Source organism: Conger conger, chromosome 5 (genome assembly GCF_963514075.1).
Source record: "Conger conger chromosome 5, fConCon1.1, whole genome shotgun sequence".
In the NCBI taxonomy this organism is placed as follows: domain Eukaryota; kingdom Metazoa; phylum Chordata; class Actinopteri; order Anguilliformes; family Congridae; genus Conger; species Conger conger.
Window position 1 is genome coordinate 10,443,634 of NC_083764.1, and position 21,241 is coordinate 10,464,874.

At 42.5% G+C, this 21,241-nt stretch overlaps 2 protein-coding genes across 3 annotated transcripts in view; one reads left to right on the forward strand and one right to left on the reverse strand.

Annotated features, from left to right (window-relative positions):
- Positions 1-1,676, reverse strand: part of si:ch211-243j20.2 (uridine-cytidine kinase-like 1) — a 29,379-nt gene extending 27,703 nt beyond the window's left edge. For both annotated transcript variants that reach the window (XM_061241928.1, XM_061241930.1), the window contains exon 1: positions 1,560-1,676. In XM_061241928.1, the coding sequence (XP_061097912.1) occupies positions 1,560-1,648 (89 nt within the window). In that variant the 5' untranslated portion in view covers positions 1,649-1,676. The remainder of the gene's footprint in view (positions 1-1,559) is intronic.
- A 1,886-nt stretch (positions 1,677-3,562) lies between these two features.
- Positions 3,563-19,957, forward strand: slc30a2 (solute carrier family 30 member 2). The gene is made up of 8 exons (XM_061243577.1): positions 3,563-3,902; positions 14,092-14,300; positions 15,839-15,985; positions 16,944-17,097; positions 17,488-17,707; positions 18,263-18,368; positions 18,611-18,745; positions 19,812-19,957. The coding sequence occupies exons 1-8, from the start codon at positions 3,823-3,825 to the stop codon at positions 19,955-19,957; spliced, it is 1,197 nt and encodes a 398-aa protein (XP_061099561.1). The 5' UTR covers positions 3,563-3,822.
- The last annotated feature ends 1,284 nt before the right edge of the window (positions 19,958-21,241 follow it).

Consider the following 21,241-nt stretch of genomic DNA (forward strand, 5'->3'; position numbering starts at 1 on the left):
CATGTTAACCTGGACGACTGAGGTTTTTGACTGATGTCCTGTGGACAGGTGGAGAGGGGGACCACGGTCTCGAGGACCCCTCTGGTTTTGCTGTCCACAGTGTCGGCTGTCCGTGTGGATGAGGGAGAGGGGTGAAAACTCTTAACTCCTTCCAGGAAATCACACGGTCGTCCAGACTGGGGCAGACATTCGCTTGAGTAAGGCCGTCATCATATGGACAGAAAAACGACATATCTCCTTTTACATTTACTCCCTTCAACTTAGCTGTAGACCATTTGTCCTATAAAATTCCACATTACGTCACCGTGACCAGAACGTACCTTCTGCTAAAACAATTTGCCAAATTGTCACTTCACTCGCCCGTTAAATCGTTTTATATGCCGCCAACACATTCATTTCGGTGAAATAATCAAGATCTATCGTCGCCCAATTGCCACCTGGCTAGTTTAACCTTAGGTAGAAACCAAAGCTAACAAGCCATTTAAGATTAAAATACCGAATTTGGCCAAATTAATTTAGAAATTAAACACTTTATAACATTTGACTAGTAAGCCTTTAGCACGTCAGACCGTTAAATGGCGTAGACTAGCTCGCTACAGCCAACGTAGCAACTTCAACAAAAACTATACACGTGGGATTAAAAATAACGCCAACTCTGTCTTAGCCAGACAGCTAACTCCATGAACGTTAGACTAGCCAGCTATACGGGAAACATTGCTCATTTTAGCAAATGTATCAAGTATTATCTACGTTAGCTTAAGATGGCCAATCAAGCAGCAAACAAACAATTCACAACCTCTAATATTTAGTTAACAGTTAGCTAGCATGCTACATCAAGTTAGGCTTTAGCTGGCTAACTTAGTCAGACCACGTCGGTAAGTTAACTGAGCTAGTAAGGAACTAGCTAGCTCAAAAAGGAGCCGCCATGATCTATCTTATAATAAAATGTTTTGGGGCATCAATTCAATTTGCATTAACATGTCAAGACCAAGGTACTTTCCCCTCCCTCAATGACGCCTGAAAGGCAACAGGCTCAGCTGAGCCAACCACAGGTTATGTGTACATACTTCGTAGACAGTTTTTATTTAATGTATTTTTATCAAACCTATCTGCATCTATGTTACCGAGCTAGCTAGCTCGCCAATCTGTCGCTAATAAGTTCTCATTCTAAAAGATGCTGCCTTCCAAGTACCTTGGCCATAAAACTATGTAGCCAACAAGCTAGCTTAGCTAGGTAAAATAAATCACAGACGTCTTGAGGTACCTAGGTAGCTAGCTAACTACCAGCTGTATACAAATGCAGTTTGTATGAAATTATTCGTTTCCTTCTGGTTCGCTAGTGATAGCTGGCTAGCATTATCCACGAGGCGGTTAGGTTTTCCAGCCAGTGTCAGATCTAGCCATAGAACCGTTATTTGCAGCTAGCACTGGCTAGCTGCAATACGTGTCAGTCGTCACATAACTATATAACCAGCAACACAATTTTGAACCGCTTGGAAAAATGATTGGACCAGTTTTCTCATAGAAACATATCCATCGAATACAAACTCTGCATTTACCTGTCAGACCTAGATATTGACCGGTCGTCGTCTTCGCCCTCTTCCTTTTGCTGCATCTGTTCCTCTGCTTGGCTCATTCCCACTGCCATGTTTTCATCTCTTATGCCGCGTAACACGAAACAGGAAGTATACAAGCGTCATATCTAAAGCTGTGCGTCATGGTACTTGTGGTTTCTTCCAGACCTAACACTAAATTTAGATGAATTTATTCTCAAACATTCAGTGTTTCAGTGTTTATACGTTATCTACAGATATCTTCGTATCGCCTACTTATGCATTGAGCTATATATACTATATATAGACATATATAATACATATGTATTTACAAATGCTAAATTACTTGTATACTACAGTACATATGAAAGATGTCATATTTAAACCAATAACAGTCTACTTTGTTGTACCGGCTACTGGTAGAGTTGTAACTAACACAGAGATCATACAGCAATCATGGTGTATATTCTTGGTACAGATTTAACCAAGTAAAGGGCATGACATCATGTATCATTATCATGTGGTGTTGTGTAGCACTAAATGAATTGTATTTACTTATTTATTTTTAAATTATGTGGGCATAGGCGATGTCTAAAAATAATCCAGTTATTTTAGACCACCATTAATAAGGGGAAGCAAAAATGGTAAATGGTAAATGATTGGCATTTATATAGCGTCTTTATCCAAATTGCTGTACAATTGATGCTTGTTATTCCCCAGTTCATACAGGCACTCACACAAGCTGCCATGCAAGGCACCAGCCAGCTCGTCGGGAGCATTTTGGGGTTAGAATTATAAGGTTTATCAAAGGTACAATTTCCAAGCAGTATGTCTAGCTGTATGCAAAAGCTCTAACAGAATTCAGGCAGGAGGGGTGTCAACTGTGAGTCCTGCTGGGTGATGTGAAATGGATTTTACTTGGAAGGCTAACCCTTACTCTTTGCCCACAAGCTGCTCCAATGGTCAGTATCTGTACAGAACAGAAAAGGTGACCAGTGGATTTCTGAGTAGAAGAGGAGGATTGGACTGATCAAGAGGGCTGAGGGTGTGGCCTCCACCTTCACCAGTTTACCAGGGATGTTGCAGTGATGGGCCAAGCCTACAACACAGTGTTTAAATCAACTCTTACAGAGTAGCTACTTGGTTCCAATTGGACTCAAAGGTAGGCCTACTCTGTTAGAGTTAAAGAGTTAAATGAACACTGGACAGCTTACTGTGAAGTTGAACAATCTGAAAAGCGAGCCATTGATACATTAGAACTGACAAAAGTAAAATAATAGAAATCAATCATTTTAATGCTGGATATGCTGGCCTCATATGTATTCAGATTCAGATTGAGCGTGCATGCATTTCTCAATAACTTCTCTGCAATATGAAGCTAGAATTTGGGATCATAGGGAAATTGCGCAATATTTTTTCATTATATTTGTAAAGTTTTTTTGTGGTGTGGTATTGTCATTATATGCTGATACTTGTCAAATCAGATAGCTCTCCGTTTGAGGCTGTACGAGTATCCGCTTATAATATCCGCAGATCTACGCTTGGATATATACATGCGGTATCCCATGGGGATCTCTGCAGTTGTTTCGCGGGTATTTACTGTCATCCCCACAGAAATAGGCAATTTGGCAAGTTAAAAACAAATGTAAACTATTGACCGAGATATCATTTTTAGTTGCACCTATAGCCTATACGATAGAATATAATGTATTTGTTTTATTTCTAACTTAGAAGACACTGCCCTTGCCGATTCGTCTTCATCACAGATGCGTAAAGGAGGAGTTAAAGGGGAGGAATTATTCTCAACCACTCCCTACTTAGGCTACCACAAAATTACCGCAGAGGTTGCCTTCTGTCCTGCTATTCACTCGGTACAATTGGACGTTATTCTGGAGCGTACAACGCTTGCCCTGTATTTGTTTTTATCGGCTGATTGAAATGCTTGGGATTGTTGCAGCCTTTAACACCACTTCAATTTTTGACTGCTGTTATTTCTAGATGCAGCAAAACCCACCGTCTTAGACCCGTCTTAGAGTCAAGTTCAGCAGTTCTGCAAAATACAGCAGAGGAATAAGAGCGTTTATTCGTTTCACCTGGCTAAAACAGGATGCGATGACGGATTTTCTACACTTCATACGCTGGGAATGGCCTGGGCGAATTATCCACTGTATCTTTTGAATTAAATACTTCTGTCTGTCATCGAAACTCATCAAAATTCTTACGATAACGGTAATACCAAGAAGCCACATACAGGTAAAATATTCTAGTTATGGATACCACGGTGAATTCTGAGAAATCTCACCTTATTAACGAAAAGAACGGGAAGATGTATTCACTCAAACTAAAAAGGTAAGCTTTTCCTCGCGCGTTGGGGTTTTAAGTGCTACTTTTCGAATAATGAATTCAACTGTTGCCTCTTATTTTGTTTTTTTGAATGCCCACATACTTGACCATAGCCCCGATAGATGTGGAGGTATACACGTTGGAACGTTGTTTTAACTAGGCAACCGCTGTACTACATATGAAATATGAATTAAAATAATAGCTATTTCGAAAATGTTGTCAACGAGCCTATTTGAAGAAACCGAATAAACATTTCCTATCGTGCTGCTGGTTCTGTTAATAATAATAATAATAATAATAATAATAATAATAATAATAATAATAATAATAGCACTTTTATGATTTATTTATTTTATAATGTACTTTCATATTATTACATTATTACGGAATACATTATTAAGTTACATATTTTAATATAGGCTATTGTATCTTTCAGAGATTGGACTCAACATAGATTTATGGCTTGTTACAGTATGTGGACAAAGATTTTCTGTGTTAATCAATGGATAATTTAGCAATAAAAACGTCATCGTACAACTATATCGAATACGTCACTTACCTATTATCTTCTATAATATAGCATCTAAATCATAACCTCCCGCGTATGAGAACATCCAAAGTTACTATTGCTAATATTATTTTGGTTAATGATGATGGTGGTGGTGGTCATGATGATGATGATGATGATGATGATGATGATGATGATGATGATGATGGCGTTAATAAGTATTTTTTATTTTGGGGCATTGCTGTATCTGTTTATTTATCCGTGCAACCCACCCATTATTTCAAAATGAAACTAAACATGGATGCAAACAATCCAGGCTTGTAATAGTCATTAAAAGCCATTGACAACAAATTGAATCAACCATTTATTTTGTAAAATTGAATAGTATACCCTGAGGACGAAGTGTACTGCCACGAAATGGGTGATGCCACTTCAACCTTATGTGCCCATCAGACACCAAAGTGCCTCTGGTTTTCCCCCGGTGTTTTTCAATGCACAATATTTATGCAGTCACTTTCCCCTTTCCTGAGAGAACCATCCCCTGCTGCCCACGTGCCCCCATTAACCGGGTAGTCTGTGGAATGTTTTATGCGAATGAACAAATTCATTTCCATGCCTCACTTCATGTAAGACAGTGCCTGACGAATGGCCGCGGGGAGCTTCGTTGAACACTAATGCGTTTAAATAAAGCCATCATTTCTCATTACGGGAATCTTATCAGGCAAAGACTAAAATATCAAAAGTGACCTATATCACTTCTACTTTTCCGCCAAAGATGCGTGCTCTTATCATTTCAAATACGCAGCCCAAATCCCCATAATGTTGGATTTGTCTTTTAAGTGTGGATCATGGTGCACTAATTCATTTTGTATTTGTCTACTGATCATTTATTACAACGACATCTGACGACCTGATGCCTGTGCTTTGTTGATTTCCGCGTAAATTAGTAGCTTATCTCTCTCACCAGAAGCATTGATAAAATCAGAAGTAATTTCGTATAGGTTCACATCACACCAGAGCTAACAGTCAGCCTTACACCGCAAAATGGTGAATCAATTTCGGACTTCGTTAAGATGAGTCCATATAATGTACTCAGATGTTCACCATCGGAGATAATTTCACACGGAAAATTGTGCTGGATATTATTGTGTTATTACCACCATGTGAGACACGCGTAAAACCAGCACAAAGCTGCAATAAAAAATCATGCATTCTCAAAAGGCAAAATGTTCAGTGTTAATTCAACTCTTACAGAGTATAGTCCCTATTGGACTCATGTGTACTTTGTTAGAGCTTAATTAACACTGACCAATTTACTGTGTAACCCCGTTATCGTTTTTTCAGTGTTGTAAAAAAGAATGTTTGCACGAGGCAAATACGGAACACGCTTCATTTTTTGAGTAACAATGACCGCAATTCCTTTTTCAGTTCTACGAAATTAGTAAATGTATTATTTATTATTTATGCATTCATTTATTAGCCTCATTGGTAAATATAAGTGTAAAGTAAAGTGTAAGCTAAAGGAAAGCACTTCTTCTAGATATTTTCATTAAAAGCAGAACATAGAAAAATACTTTGTCTAGCCAAACACATAGGCCTAGATTCATGAAGTAGGTAAGTAAGCAAGTAAATAAATAAATAAATAAATAAATAAATGACAAAGAATCAAAGCCTGCCTGGTTTAATAAAACGAATGTTAAGTGTTTAATGGCTACACGTAGAAAGAAAAATATTATCCTGCAAATATCCAAATAAAATATATTTTTCATGACATAATTCCATATTTAAAAATAATTCTGTACCGTCGGTGTTCGGGCTTTCATTTATATACTGTGTTGTGTATCCATACAACAAAATGAAAGACAACATAGCTACATATGAACCGGTAAAATATTTGAACGAATATATTTGTATAAACACATGAGATTTTGCCATTTTTTTCAGTCAGGGATTATCCATAAAATGTCATAAATTGAAACAGTGCAAGCAGTAAAACAGTACAATTATATAAATACAGATTAATATAGATCTCAGAACGTGTTTAGAAGTTACCAAAATGGAGACTTTAATTAGGCTACTCGAAAATGTTCATTTCAGGACCATGGACAGCGAAATAGGAACACACGCGAAATAATGGCACATAACCGCAATCATGTTCCCTGACACACGAGTAACAGCTAATCGATGTATATTTCACGCAGATACAAACAGCTGAATGTTTATTCTGCATCACTACCCCCGTCATGACACCTACTTTGGTGTTCGGGTATTGTTCATTCATTCGCTGTTCATCGCAATCCGCAAATGTCTGTTTTGCCTGGCTATTTGCCATAATCGCTGGATTTGTGAAGAAAATGTATATTGAATGCAGCAATATTATGACTAAACGGTGTTGTGAATGGGTTGGCTTGCAACTGAGTATGTCTTCAAGGTAAATATACTCATACTTTCCTTTCCCACTAATAAAGGTTAATAAATATCAGTATACATTCCTGTATAATACTCATAGATAAATATGTTTTATTGATAAAAACACAGTTCTTACTTTTAAAATCTATCAAAGATATCAAAGGAAGATATTTGATAGTATGTTGCCTCATCTGCCTCCGTTGCACGTTGAATTATCCCGGTATAAGCCACTACAATAAACAGGTACATACATGTCTTTCCACATGAGAGATTACAGACCTTCACTGCTTTAATAAAACTTTGACCCCTAGTGGTAAGGCCTTGCAACTGCCCGGATGTGGACAGAAGGCTGGACGTGTGCAATATGTTTATGGCAAAAGTGCTTACGTCATAATAACTATGGCCACGCTGACACTCTCTAGACTCAATGGTGTAATAATCCACGTGTACTCATCCTTAATTATATTATAGGGGTGTGTAATTATTCATTATGCAACTGTAATTTGTTTGATGGCTCGTTAAGACAGCATCAGCAGGTAACATTCTTCATTACAACTTTAATTATGTTCATAAATGTTGGACTTTGTAAAACGGCCATCCTCACTGGTCATTTCCAAACTACAGCGTTATCTGCATGAAAGAAACAAAGTAGCCTCAAAGACGTAGTTGGTCCCACTTTTCCTTTAGTGGTAGACGTAAATAATTACATTGTGGTTAATATAGCTGAGCACTTATGTTATGTGCTAAGTGTTATGTCACTGCTGTGCAGGTTTAAATTATTACTTGAGTTAAACGTAAGTAAATGTCGTATGTAGTAGGATTTGAAACTTAATCGGTATAATTGTAAAAGATTTAAATCGATAAAGGCAGGAAAGGCATCAAAAGCCAAGTTCCCCGTTTTTTCTATTGAGAGGAGACCAGAAATCCTTCCAGAAACGACCGTGCACAACCTTCCCTTTACCCATCTTGCATCTCGGTATTAGACCTAATTGACAAAGATGTCACACACAAACTGTACAGATTATGTGGTTAATTAAAGCCTATTAGGAGAACTGTCTATGGAAAGAATGGATAGTGCATTCAAGAGAGACGAAAGGTTTTACAACCATCTATTAGGCCCGTGTTCACATTTCCAAAACAGCTGAGTCAGGGCAGTTGAAAATCCAATATTTAAAATATAGTTATGACAGGACCAATACAAGCCAAAGTTTATTTACATATGTACTACTTAGATAATTTAACCTCTACTCTTGTTATGTGGAGTGAACCTATGTCAGGAAATAGGGTTTATGAACTGCTCTTAAATCTTCTGCGTTAGTAACAAGAAACATACTTGTGCGTATAATTTAATAATGGAGAAAGGAAATAGTCAATTTGCTATTTCACAAAAATGAATTAACATGGCAGACCCTGGCTTTGTCACAAAGGTTCGTTGTTTTCAATGTGGCATTCCGATAATAACAAGCGAAAGACTTCCGAAGTAGGGAGGTGAATTAATTCATTGATATCAGGCAATTCACTGGTGAGTCAGACATCCCTTGAGAAAAGATTGCAGTGGGAAAACTCTTGTTGCCGCAGTGAGCCTAGATTACTACCCAGATTGTTTTTTCTGAGCTGCTGCAACCTAACATAAGTAATGCTGTTCCCCCCTCTTTGGTCCCAACGACGGTGGTAGTTCAGGCTAATTTTCCTGATCGGATAGGGCGAGGAAGGTCGCTGGCGTACGCTTTCAAGCTGCGACCCGCGGTGAGAGCAACAGACCAAATCGACTACTTGGCAGAGAGAGGGACCCTTGGGGGAGATCGGTAAATCAGGTGACTGCTGCAACGCCGGGCAGACGGGAACCTCTCCCGCGGCGGTTCAGATCTGGAAAAAAAGGCACAAGAGCCGCACTGAGGTGTCCTATTCGCCCCTGAAAAACCTTACACCCCGAAGTACGGTTTAGCCAACATGCCTCTCGCGCTCCTCTGAATCCAGCGCGGCGCTAGCTGTTGACACAGGAAGAACAGATGCGAGTGCTAAAAGCTTGTGTACACAACGTCTCCGAGAGACAGCAGACAGGAAGTAATCATCCTTGACGCGCATTAGAGTTATTAGTGAAAAGCCCCATGGCATCTGACCACCTATACTCTTAAGAACAGCAGGGTTTTCCAACCCAGAAGCAGAGGTGGAAAGTCGAGGGGTCAGAAAGTAAAAGTCCTGTATGCGTTTCTTCCACCTCCTGGCTTCGGGCAATTTAGCAAATCCAGGTGATTGGAACAAAATGCTTGGGAAGACATTTCCTTTCTGAATCTGGATTTCACTTCTCTGCCGAGAAGCGCTACACTGGGTGAGCCGCAGCCGCTGTAAACACCGCTGATTAATGACGCTCGAAATGAAAGGGCTCGTCAGTCTAGCCGACGATAATAGCCACTCGCCGCTTGACAGCCCCGTTTCGAAACGTCCTTTCCAATAAGGCCGTAAGGTGCTAATACCGGCATCACATCTCAGATCTCTGTCAAGATCATCAGCTTTTACCCTTGAGTCAAACTCCATCGCGCTCCCTCTTCCGTCTGCCCGGCCTGCTCTTATCTCGCCGCTGATGTGAAGGGGCCGTCAGCAGCAGTCAATCTCCGCCCTGTGTCCGCTCGTCACGCTTAAACCCCCCACTGTCTAGCCGGGGTTCGGAAAAATAGAGTACCGACTGTTGGATTTACCAAAACTACCGACCATTCTTACGTAGAGAATGGAATTCCGATCATATGAAGTCTGCAGCAGTAACGCACGAATACTGTTAACATAAAGATCTGGTTGTAGTCAGCACATTCTTATGCTTCATGTCTTCATATAATGAGTACACCATACAGTCGAACCAACACCCTTCCATTGGCTAGCTATCAGTCTCTCCTGGTAACCACTTTCCTCAAAATCAAATACATAATTGCTTTGGATTCAAATCTGTTTCTGTGCTTGATTGATCTTGCCTGGTGCAATTGAGCCAACCAAGTGTATCAGAAGTTGGGGTCTGCACTTTTCGAGAGTATTTTATGGGTTCAAATGCACCAGACAAGCTTAGTAAAGTGTGGAAAAGTATTTGAATCCAAAACAATTACGTATATACCTGGGGTCTGCTTCCCAAGACCTTCTTTTCTGCCTTCCTCCTCTGGTGGTGGAACAACCCATCCCCCATTCATTCCAGAAGGCAAATTCCCTGGCTGTACCTTTTCAAAATACTCAATGTTTCCATTTAAAACAAAAACATACCATTCCTCTCCCTGTATATCCTTGGTCTTGAGCCTGGGTTAAATACATCATTATTTTGGATTCAAATACTTTTCTATGCTTTACTGGGCTTGACTGGCCTATTGAAACCTATGAAAAACTCTCAAAAAGTGCAAACCCCGCCTTCTGGCTCAATTGCACCAGGCACGATCAATCGCACACAAAAAAGTATTTGACTTGAAAAACCATTATGAATTTGATTCAGGTCTTTTCTTCAGCTGCGCACACCTTTCCAAAATGATGGCGCAGGTGTTATTGCTGCTCATAGGACTGCCTACAGTATCTACAGCTTGAGCGGAGTTTGATTACCATGCAAAAGGCACTTTTGTAAGTTGCTTTGGCAAAAAGCGGCTGGCACCTGACTAAATAGCAGATTGCAGATTGGAATGTAGTGTCTCTCTCTGGAGCGAGGTTAACAGTGGATAGCATCGACAGCACTTTGCTGGTCAGGCAGATTTTGATCAGATTTAAGATGAGATCTTGGCTGCGTCCATATGGCATGTGCAGTGTGTTAGGACTGAAAGAGAGGTCAGGCGTGTTTTAAGCCTGCTCTCGTCTTAGCGGACTCAGGCTGGGGTGGGGGGCTTTGAGAATGCTCCAGGTGCCCAACCACCTGCCCCTTTTGCCCCCAAGTGCCAAAACTGCCCGCTTGATTTGATAAAAAAAAAGAAAATCAACATTTGTATTATTATTGTTAGTCATTTAGTAGTCATGAAATTACTGTGTATCATTGAACAATGTTTCTAGGTTGGGTTGATGTACCGTTTTCTCACTTTGAGAACTGACCCCTCAAAGGACACTGCTTGGCCCAGCTGCCACTCAAATGCAGTCACACAGACTAAACATACATACCATTCGAATGCTTATCCAAGGAGCACTCATAACATAACATAGTTAAAGGCTGAAGTCACAGCAAATTAAAACACAGGATGGAAACAATGGTAACTTGGTAAGTTGTTTTCTTTGTTTATGTTTTACATTGGCTTTAAGAGTAAATGCAAACCTTTGAGCTGACATTTATCAGAGGTATTGCATTCACCATGTTCATTTGCTCATATTTGTTTTGTATGCCGTGTAACTGTATTGAAAAGTAACACTCAATGTATTTAAGTCACCTGATATATCATTTTCATTTAATTCATTCACAGCAAATTGCAAAATTTAAATGTAATTGCCCGTGTGAGGAGTATAAAAGCCTGTGCACGAGATCAGTGCTGATTTCACGCTCTGCTGATACTAGACATAGCCTCGGGTCCCTTGCAATGGAGTAGCCTACATCAGCATTTGTTATTTTTACAGCGGGAATCTGGAAAACTAATCTGTATATAACACACACACACACACACACACACACACACACACACATAAAACCAGCTCCGCGAAACATAATTATATTTTGTAATTCCGGTTTAGTCAACGACCCTCTGTTCTTCACGGCAGGGAGCGACACTTTCCCTGTTATCGTTAACGGCTCTGTTACAGCTCTCGTTTCATTCCCATCCATTTTAAACAACGCTTAATTTGTTCAATTTAGCAAATAATTGATTGGGCTGAATAATGAGAAGCCGATGTGGAGTAAAGCTCGGTTCTCTCTGGGGAGCCGGGGACAGCAGTGTCGAGTTACTGTCTAAGAAACGGACTTCCAGTTGAAGGGGCATGGCCCAGAATTGGGAAGGACAGCTTTAATGCCCTTTAGCATGACACTGTAACCACAGCTGTTCAACGAAAATTCAGCTGTGTAACAGATTGTGTTTGATGTATGAATGAGTAGGCATATCAAACTGTGATAATGCCATAGTCACACTTCTATGGCTATATTTCTTTAGTCATATTTCTATAGCAGGCTAGCCTATTTGTCCGGAGACATTAGTTCATATAAATGGACATTGCCTTAATGTGTCTATTATATATTACATTTAAATGTATTAAGAATTGCTCTTCTGATTTTTCTTTTCGATATTTTTTAGGACTGTACTGATATGATACAGGGTTTTTATTAAGTACAAAAAGGTGTTTTTGTTATTTAGTACGGTAAGGAACTAAAATGTACAATTCATTTAATTTATTATTCGTAACATTTTTTCATTAGGCACATTTAACTTGTAACGTTTTTACTCTGCAGGGTGAAGGATTCGTATAATAATAATGATGATCTGACGGCCACGGCGAAATGACGTTTCTTAATTTATGGTTACAATTTCACCAATTCTGGAACACAGGTTCTCAATTTGGGAAAATTAATGAGAGCTAGACTGGAGGTTAACGAAGTAAGGCTATCTTGTGCGCGCGGCGTGCAATGCGGAGATTTGAATATCCCCCCGTGCTTCGAGAAGGCCATCACGATGCTGTCCCCACGGTGTGATTAAACAGACGCTCTTTTCCACACGACCGACCCCATTCAGCGCTGAAGTGTCCCCGGGTACCGGAGTGATGGAGTCGGAGGCCGGAGCTGGGTTATCTCCTGTGTGTCGAGATTGCGCTTTCCAGCTCATTAGCCTCATCATACCGAGTCCCGTCTGAGTGAGAGAGGGCAAAACGAGCCAAGTCAGCGGATTTCTATCCGGTAAACTGATTGAATTTAACATGGCGCTTACGTGTTTTGTGCGTGGCACAGCTGCAAAGAAGTCAAATGTCTCAGGATTATCTTTGTGCTGTGGGGTGGAAGACTTATTCCTTGTAATTACGTGACGTTAGGTAACAACTCCCATTTGGAGTTTGCACTGTGTGTGCGTCCTTGTTTACAAAATAAATAAATACAAAAGTATTTATAATCAGATATTCAGGATTTACAAATGTCAATAAATCCATATGAGCTTATAAAAAACTATAAATGAAACATTTGTGAGCATTTACGGATGTCTCTATATCCAATATACAGCTTCACTAAAAAAAACAAAAGAAATGGAAAGTACAGCACCAACATAATCTTACTAATTTAGGTTTTGCATTATATTCATAAGGCTATATCATACAGTTTTCAAGTGCTTGAGCTAGAGTGCCTGTTCATTAGATGAGATTTTCTGGTGTAATTATATTTTACAAGGGAGCTTTTTTTTCATTTAAGCATTTGCTGCTTTATTGCTCCTGTATATGTGCTGAAAATGAGTTTCCTTAAAACTCCTCAAAATAATGTTTGGCCTATGGGTGATCAGTGTCCCAGACGAACACCTTCTTTATAATTGTGCTGTCAGGCACGTTGATGAATCGATTCTATAGATGAATACTTTCCAGATGTACTAAATGTCCCTAACCCATACCACCACAGACGTCTAGAGTCTGTACACTAAGAACGCACTGTGTGGCTCGGTTTTGAACAGCAGGCCTTTCATTGGCACAAATATATTTCTTTACAACATATCAATTATATGAACAGAAAGAATAGGCCTTTTTTTAAATAAAGAAATGCCTAAAGATTTGCCTTCATGCATTTCTTCTCAGAACACCATAGAACGGGAACAAACACTCAGTGAGCAATTTATTAGGTAGACCTGCACACCAGCTTGTTAATGCAATTATTTAATCAGCCAATTATGTGGCAGCAACTGAATGCATAAAAGCATTCAGCTGTGATCAAGAGATTCAGCTGTTGTTCAGACCAAAGGTCAGAATGCGGAAGAAATGTGATCTATGTGACCTTGACCGTGTAATAATTTCTGGTGCCAGACAGGGTGGTTTGAGTATCTCAGAAACTGCTGATCGCCTGGGATTTTCCTGGGAACAGTCTCTAGAGTTTGCAGAGAATGGTGAGCACCCAGTGAGCAGCAGTTCTGTGGGCAGAAATGCCTTATTAATGAGAGACGTCAGAGGAGAAGGGCCAGACTGGTCGAAGCTGACAGAAAGGTGACAGTAACGCAAATTACCAAGCATCACAGCAGTAGTATGTAGAAGAGCATCTCTGAAGACACAACACGTCAAACCTCTTAAGTGGATAGGCTACAGCAACATTTTCTAATAGATACCTAATAAACTGCTCAGTGAGTGTATGGGGTGTGACAGATCTGCTCCGATGTCTTCCAGCCCATTCTCGGGGTCCAAGGAGGGATACCCCAACTTCCCGTTTGAGAACGGGGACGCAGGGGGCGCTATCGAGCTGAAGCAGCCCGTCGGCGCACACTGCCACGGCAACAAGACCGTTTACGGGGAAACCCGTGAGAAGATAATCGCCAGGAAGAAGCTATACATCGCCTCCACAGTTTGCCTGATCTTCATGATCGGAGAGGTCATCGGTAAGGGACAGCCGTAGTCTGACGCAGGGGCGTCCAACTCCAGTCCTGCAGGGCCATAGTGTCTGCTGGGGTTTTTGGTGTGTTTCAGCACTGAACTTAGTGCTGAACTTAGGTTATTGATTGGTTAAAGAGTCCACACACTTTGTTCTCATGGCTTTGATTGGCTGCGGATTGAAAGGGAACCGAAAATACCTCTAGACACCGTGGCCTTCCCCACTGGAGTTTGGCCCCCCTTTGCCTAACCAGAGAATGTCATGACCCACCACAGGTAACACATAGGGTGCGTCCCAATACTCCAAAAATGTATCCTCCTTTCCTCCACTCGTCTCCTCCCCCCACACTTGGGAGACGAGGTACAGTGGAGGAAAGGAGGATACATTTGATGCACCTATAAACTCTCATACTGCCACGGCATTGCAGAAGCACGATAACGGTGTATTACCACTATGCCATCAAAATAATAAAACTTTATGCCTTAGCTGGACACATACTGCAGTACTTCACACTGAATGTCGCCAGCCGTCATTAAACCGCAGTGAAATGCAACTCTGTGAAGGTCTGTGAAGGACAGTCTGATAACCTTTGGACAGACACTCACATTTTTATGTATATATTTTTTATTGTTCCCTGTCCACTGACTGCGGTTTAATTCATGTTTCTGTAAACGCCGACATGAACTTTACACTTTGATGAATGCCTCCCCAATGTATATAAAATATTACAGTACATAAATTATGAATGTCGAACATTAAAATTCTGGCACACTAGGGATGAAATCCACTGTCTCTGATGTAATTTATTTTTCTGTAAATGTAGTGATCATCTGTGATAAATGCCTCCCTGATGTAAATAAAATAACAAAAGGCATAATAACTTATGAATGCCAAACATTAAAATGCTGGTCCAGTCAGCATGAAATCCAGGCATTGGGCCAGTTTTAAAACCATAATTTATACTCATATTACTGGACTTGCTCCATAAAACTTGAATACTTCTGTGAAAACTGAAAACTTCTGTTTGTAACATTTCAGGGTTGGAGGTTATCGTAGAGAAATTGAATGTCTTATGGTCACTGATTCCTGGCAATGGAAAAGAGGTGATTGAAAGAGCTGTGATCCCAAGCATTGCATTTTGCAGATGTCAGCTTGGACCAAAGCATTGCATTTTGTAGTTTGTCAGTTTGTATGCTTATGAAAACATTGTGTGTTCGAAAACCATGTGTCCAAAAATCACGTGTGAACACTCAACATGTGAATAGCACACATGTGAACCATATGAATAACCCCACTTGCAATATAAGATGAGTGCAAGAAAGGGTAATTGAGGCTATTTCAAATCCCGTTTTGTTTTCACATTTGAAAAAGTCAGTCATATGTGAAAATGTGGAATTTCATGTCACATATTTAGTTTTCACATGTGGAAAATGTACAGTTCACATGTGACAATGTAAAATTCACATGTGAAATGGGAATATGTTTTGCATAAGCGTAAAGCTGACCCATCTGAAGCCGTTATGTGTGTGCTTCCGGTTTCTTCAGGAGGCTACCTGGCGCACAGTTTAGCCATCATGACGGACGCGGCGCACCTCCTCACTGATTTCGGCAGCATGATGGTCAGCCTCTTCTCCCTGTGGATCTCCTCCAGACCCCCGACCAAGACCATGAACTTCGGCTGGCATCGCTCAGGTGAAGGCTTGCAGTACGGTGCAGAAAAACATGTAAATGGTTGCTATTCATATAGCACCTTTATCTAAAGCGCTGTGCAATTCACGCTTCTCATTCACACACACTAACGGCGATTGGCTGCCATGCAAGGCACAAACCTGCTCATGAGGAGCATTATGGCAGTTAGGTGTCTTGCTCAGGGACACTTCAACACACCCAGGGTGGGATCGAACCCGCAACCCTCTGACTGCCAGACGACTGCTCTTACCACCTGAGCTAATACAGCTTGTCACGCTGTAAAGAGGCTCATTCCAAAGGCAAGACGTGAGCCCTGCGACTGGGTGTCTCAGTCGCGTAATTGGCAGCTGTGGCTGGAGGTTTGCATTGGCTGGGCAACGATTGGCTCAGCCTTGCTGGGGAATGACTGGGAGTAAGCCGGCTAGTCCCGTTGATCTCATCGCTCTCTAGCGGCCACTGCTGGTCAGACCAGACACCTGCAGACGTGCAAACCGAGAATATGCTGAGCTCATTGTCCTCCCACAGCACCTGTCAGTGTATAACTGGTGGTGCATCTGCAGTGTGGAACAAGAAGTGAGAATAAGAGTGAATAAGGAGGAGTCACATGTCTGTCTTCTCTTCATGGCAGACAGGAGGGGTTGTAGTGAGAGATCAACAAGTTCCATTGAGTTTGAGGTCGGGAAAAAAATCAGGGATATAAAATCCCTTGTAGCGTAGGTTTCAGCATAGTAAAATATATGGTTCTTGAGATTAAGACTTGACTATTGTCCCCAACAGGGGACTAACATAAATTGCCTGGTCTTAGGAGGATGCAGGCTGAGGACACGGCAAACGGTCCAGCAGGGAACACTTACACTGTGTCCATTTAGGCAAACTTCCAGGGCATAGGGCTGGTGAATGATTAACTACAGATTGACTTCAGGCGAACCGTAAAGAAGACAAAGTGCTTTTTGCTCCGTAGAGATCCTGGGAGCACTGGTGTCGGTGCTGTCCATCTGGATTGTGACGGGCGTGCTGGTGTACCTCGCCATCGAGAGAATCGTCAGAAATGACTACGAGATCGATGGTCACGTGATGCTCATTACCTCTGGCTGTGCAGTCGGGGTTAACATCATGTGAGTTGCCCCACTGTTGGGACTTTTTCGAGATTTGTATTGTAATGTTACAGCATGAAAATCTAGTCTTTATGATTCTGATTTCAGGTTGTTAAAGTTGAGAAGCTGTTCAATCAGAGAGGGTTCTTACAATGATATCAGTATGCCCTTATAGAAATGGAATATAGTGAAAATATATTGAACGTAAATATATTGGCTATATATGGCAACTGAGCTTGAGAAACTAGCCAATCAGAACTGTCAGTCTGACCATTGGATGGAATAAGCTGTATGTCACAAGACTTCACGGTAAAGTTGCTGTCAGAGACAGTGTAGAAGCCTAGCTTTAAAGAGAAGGTTTCCCTTACTGTGAGTGGGGTGAAGATCGCCGGTATCCATTTTGTTCTCCAGAATGGCCTACATCCTCCACCACTCCACCACCTTCCACAGCCACGGCACGGGGTACCAGAAGATCGACGAGGGTGGGGCGAGCCCGGTCAGCCACGGCCACTCGCACGGCATCCTGGGTGGCCATAGCAACACCAGCGTGAGGGCGGCCTTCATCCACGTGGTGGGGGACCTCTTACAGAGCGTGGGCGTGCTCGTGGCTGCCATCATTATCTACTTCCGGGTCAGTGGTGCCTCAGTGCAGGCTTTTGAAGATGCTATCGAAATGAACAGATTCATGAAAGTGTTTTTGAGCATTGCCTAAAACACATCAATTGGTACCGGCACTCTTTAGTTTAGAACAGGGATCATCAACTTGGGCCCTCGAATCCAAATCCAGGCCTGGTTTTCTTTTCCTTGACCCTGACTCCCAGGTAAAAGGGAAACCGGCAGTTCTTGGCCCTAGAGGACCATGAGTTGCTGACCCCCGATTTAGAATGCATGACAATACATATTGCATTGAGAATTTACTTGAAGGTGGTATTTTACATTGCTATAATACTTCATTATGCAAAATTAACTTAGATAGTTATTTAGCTCCGAGTAACAGTCTATCTGAACAGTATCATCTTGAAGTGAAGGGTAAATTTTTCTGGCTAATGTGCATAATGTACTGTAATTCTTAAGCATTTTCTAATTGCGGATAGCTAATGTCTTATGACACTTGCTGGAGCAGGCCGTCTTACGTCATTTATCACATAATTGTTGCCTCCTGTTCCCTCTTTGGCTTCTCCCGCAGCCTGAATACAAAATCGCCGACCCGATCTGTACCTTCCTGTTCTCCGTGTTCGTCCTGGGCACCACCCTCACCATCCTGAGGGATGTCTTCAGGATACTCATGGAAGGTAAAAATGGACATTGTATTGATACTATCTTTCTGCCATGTTTCATGGATGAAATATCATACTGTAGTTTTGGTCCTAGGCAGCCCTGCCGAAAACAGCAACTCAGCTGATAGCTGGTTGACCAGTTCAGACCAGCTCCACGCACAACATGGTTTGACCAGTAGCTGGTCATAGCTGGATTTTACAGCAGGGTCATGCTTGGTCCTGACCCTGCTCGTGGTATCCCCCTGGTTTATCTGCAGGAACACCCAAGGGCGTGGAGTTTAACTCGGTTAAGGACGTGCTGCTGTCCCTGAAGGCGGTGAAAGCCATGCACAGCCTGCACCTCTGGGCCCTGACCCTGGGCCAGTCCCTGCTGTCTGTCCACGTCGCCATTGGTGAGTGCGCCCCCCTACCGCACACCTGGGTCCCCGCACACCTAGGGGCCCGCACACCTAGGGCCCCACACACCTGGGTCCCCACACACCTAGGGCCCCACACACCTGGGTCCCCACACACCTAGGGCCCCACACACCTGGGTCCCCACACACCTAGGGCCCCACACACCTGGGTCCCCACACACCTGGGTCCCCGCACACCTAGGGCCCCACATACCTGGGTCCCCCACACACCTGGGTCCCCCACACACCTGGGTCCCCGCACACCTGGGTCCCCCACACACCTGGATCCCCGCACACCTGGGTCCCCACATACCTGGGTCCCCCACACACCTGGGTCCCCACACACCTAGAGCCCCACATACCTGGGTCCCCACACACCTGGATCCCCGCACACCTAGGGCCCCACATACCTCGGTCCCCCACACACCTGGATCCCCGCACACCTGGGTCCCCACATACCTGGGTCCCCACACACCTGGGTCCCCGCACACCTAGGGCCCCACATACCTGGGTCCCCCACACACCTAGGGCCCCACATACCTGGGTCCCCCACACATCTAGGTCCCCGCACACCTAGGGCCCCACACACCTGGGTCCCCCACACACCTGGGTCCCCAGACACTTTGGGTCCCTGCACACCTGGGTCCCCAGGTGTTGCTAAGTAGCAGATTACAATGCAGAGGAGCCATGGCTGTCCTTTTTGAAGGGACACACTCGCAGACAGATGCACAGTAAAATGATCAGTGTTAAATCTACTCTGAGAGTACACATTTCAATCCGACACGGAACATGTGATCTCAATTGGACACGTAGAAACGCACAGTTAAAATAACACTGAGCACTAAAAGTGCCCGGCCGGTGACTGGCTGCCGACAAGCATCCAGCACAATCTCACTCCCCCAGGGCATCACAGAACTCATTCTATGAAAACAAATAAAACCAAAGAAGAAAAAAAAAACACGAATGAAATTGCCGTTTTTTTCAGACTAGATCGATCTAGGGCCTACTACACCACTGTAAGAGAAGCAGTCAATTTGATTTTACATTAATTTTATTTTCGCAGAGGAGAACGCCGATCCCCAGAGCGTCCTAAAAGAGGCCACAGAGCTTCTCCAGACCAAATTCGGCTTCCACAGCACCACCATTCAGGTGGAGCGGTACTCCGAGGACATGGCCTACTGCGACCAGTGCCAGGACCCCACGGAATAAGGTCTCCGCGGCAACCGCCGTGCTTTCCCTGAAGGGGGGGGGTGGGGGTGGGGTCTGCCACAGGTAACCAGTGCAGAACACGCATACACATTCTAAAAGCATCACTGGGGGGTCGAAACCAGAGATGGAATCCACGCGCAAGAAACGCATCAGCGTCCCGGACTGGGGACTCCGGGACGCGCTTTAGATCCGTCCCGCCCTTTCCGGCAACCTCTGCTAAACTTGAACGAAACCCCTCGACTGCACCAAAGAAAACTGAGCGGCATTTAATTTAGAAACTAGTATGAGAGTGCAAGAGTATGTTACAGGTTTGAAGACATTTTGTAATCTCCCCTTGTGGGGGTAATAACATATTAAGAACCAACTTGTGTATGGTGAGGGGTGTATATTACCAAGGTATACTAACACAGCTGTGGTGCTTGTCATCCAAGTTAGAGTCTGCAGCCATATAATCCAAACTGGTCTGGTAAGAAAGTGCCATGTCCAGTAATACACTAGTCAATATTGCCTTTCCTATTACAATAACACTGAGCTATGCCTGATGTACAAATATTTGATTTGATTTTAATAGCCCCTGTGAAAACACCTTGTCCGTACTTATCATCGAATCGGCTTTGAAATGCTGACGATGGTCAGAACAGGCAACATAAAGGTGTAGCCTTCAGCATCGCACAACAGCTGACAGCTGACAGTGCAGTCAGCATAATAACATTAAAACAGCGCAGTATTAAAGCATTAACACAGCAGAATAACTGCCCATCTCACAGCACTGAGAGCAGGGGTAGGTATCGAAAAGGCAATTTAAATCAATTTTATTATACGCTACACAATAGCAAATCTGCACTGTGATTCAGTGGAGCAGTAACACAAGGCTTAAATCTTTGCCAAAAATAAAAATAGTGTTTGCTCAGACATCAAATAGAAGGTATCCTGTAAATAGACGTTACAAAAATGTCAGATAAAGAAGATAAAGCTCTCACATAATTTGGTTTGTTTACTCCCAATCGCACGTTGCATAACAGTCGCGTATCAAAATTCAATTGCAAAACGTTCAGTAGCATAGCTTACCCCATGAAAATATCTGTATGGTAATGAAAGATTGTTTGCCAGTGCTGCACACAAACAGAAATGGCATTCTAGATAATGCTATTTAAATGCATAATGACTGCGTTAAAAAGCCTAATAAAAATTAATTTGACCTGTATGGCTTCACACAACACTGTGCCACCATATTTCAATACGATTTAGCCAGCCCACTCAGATCTGAGCACAAGGCCACCATTT

Coding starts and splice junctions, on each gene's coding strand:
- slc30a2 (XM_061243577.1), top strand. CDS start 3,823: ATGGATACCACGGTGAATTCTGAGAAATCTCACCTTATTAACGAAAAG. Junction 15,986..16,943: donor CTTCGGCTGGCATCGCTCAG/GTGAAGGCTTGC, acceptor TTTGCTCCGTAG/AGATCCTGGGAGCACTGGTG. Junction 17,098..17,487: donor GCAGTCGGGGTTAACATCAT/GTGAGTTGCCCC, acceptor TTTGTTCTCCAG/AATGGCCTACATCCTCCACC.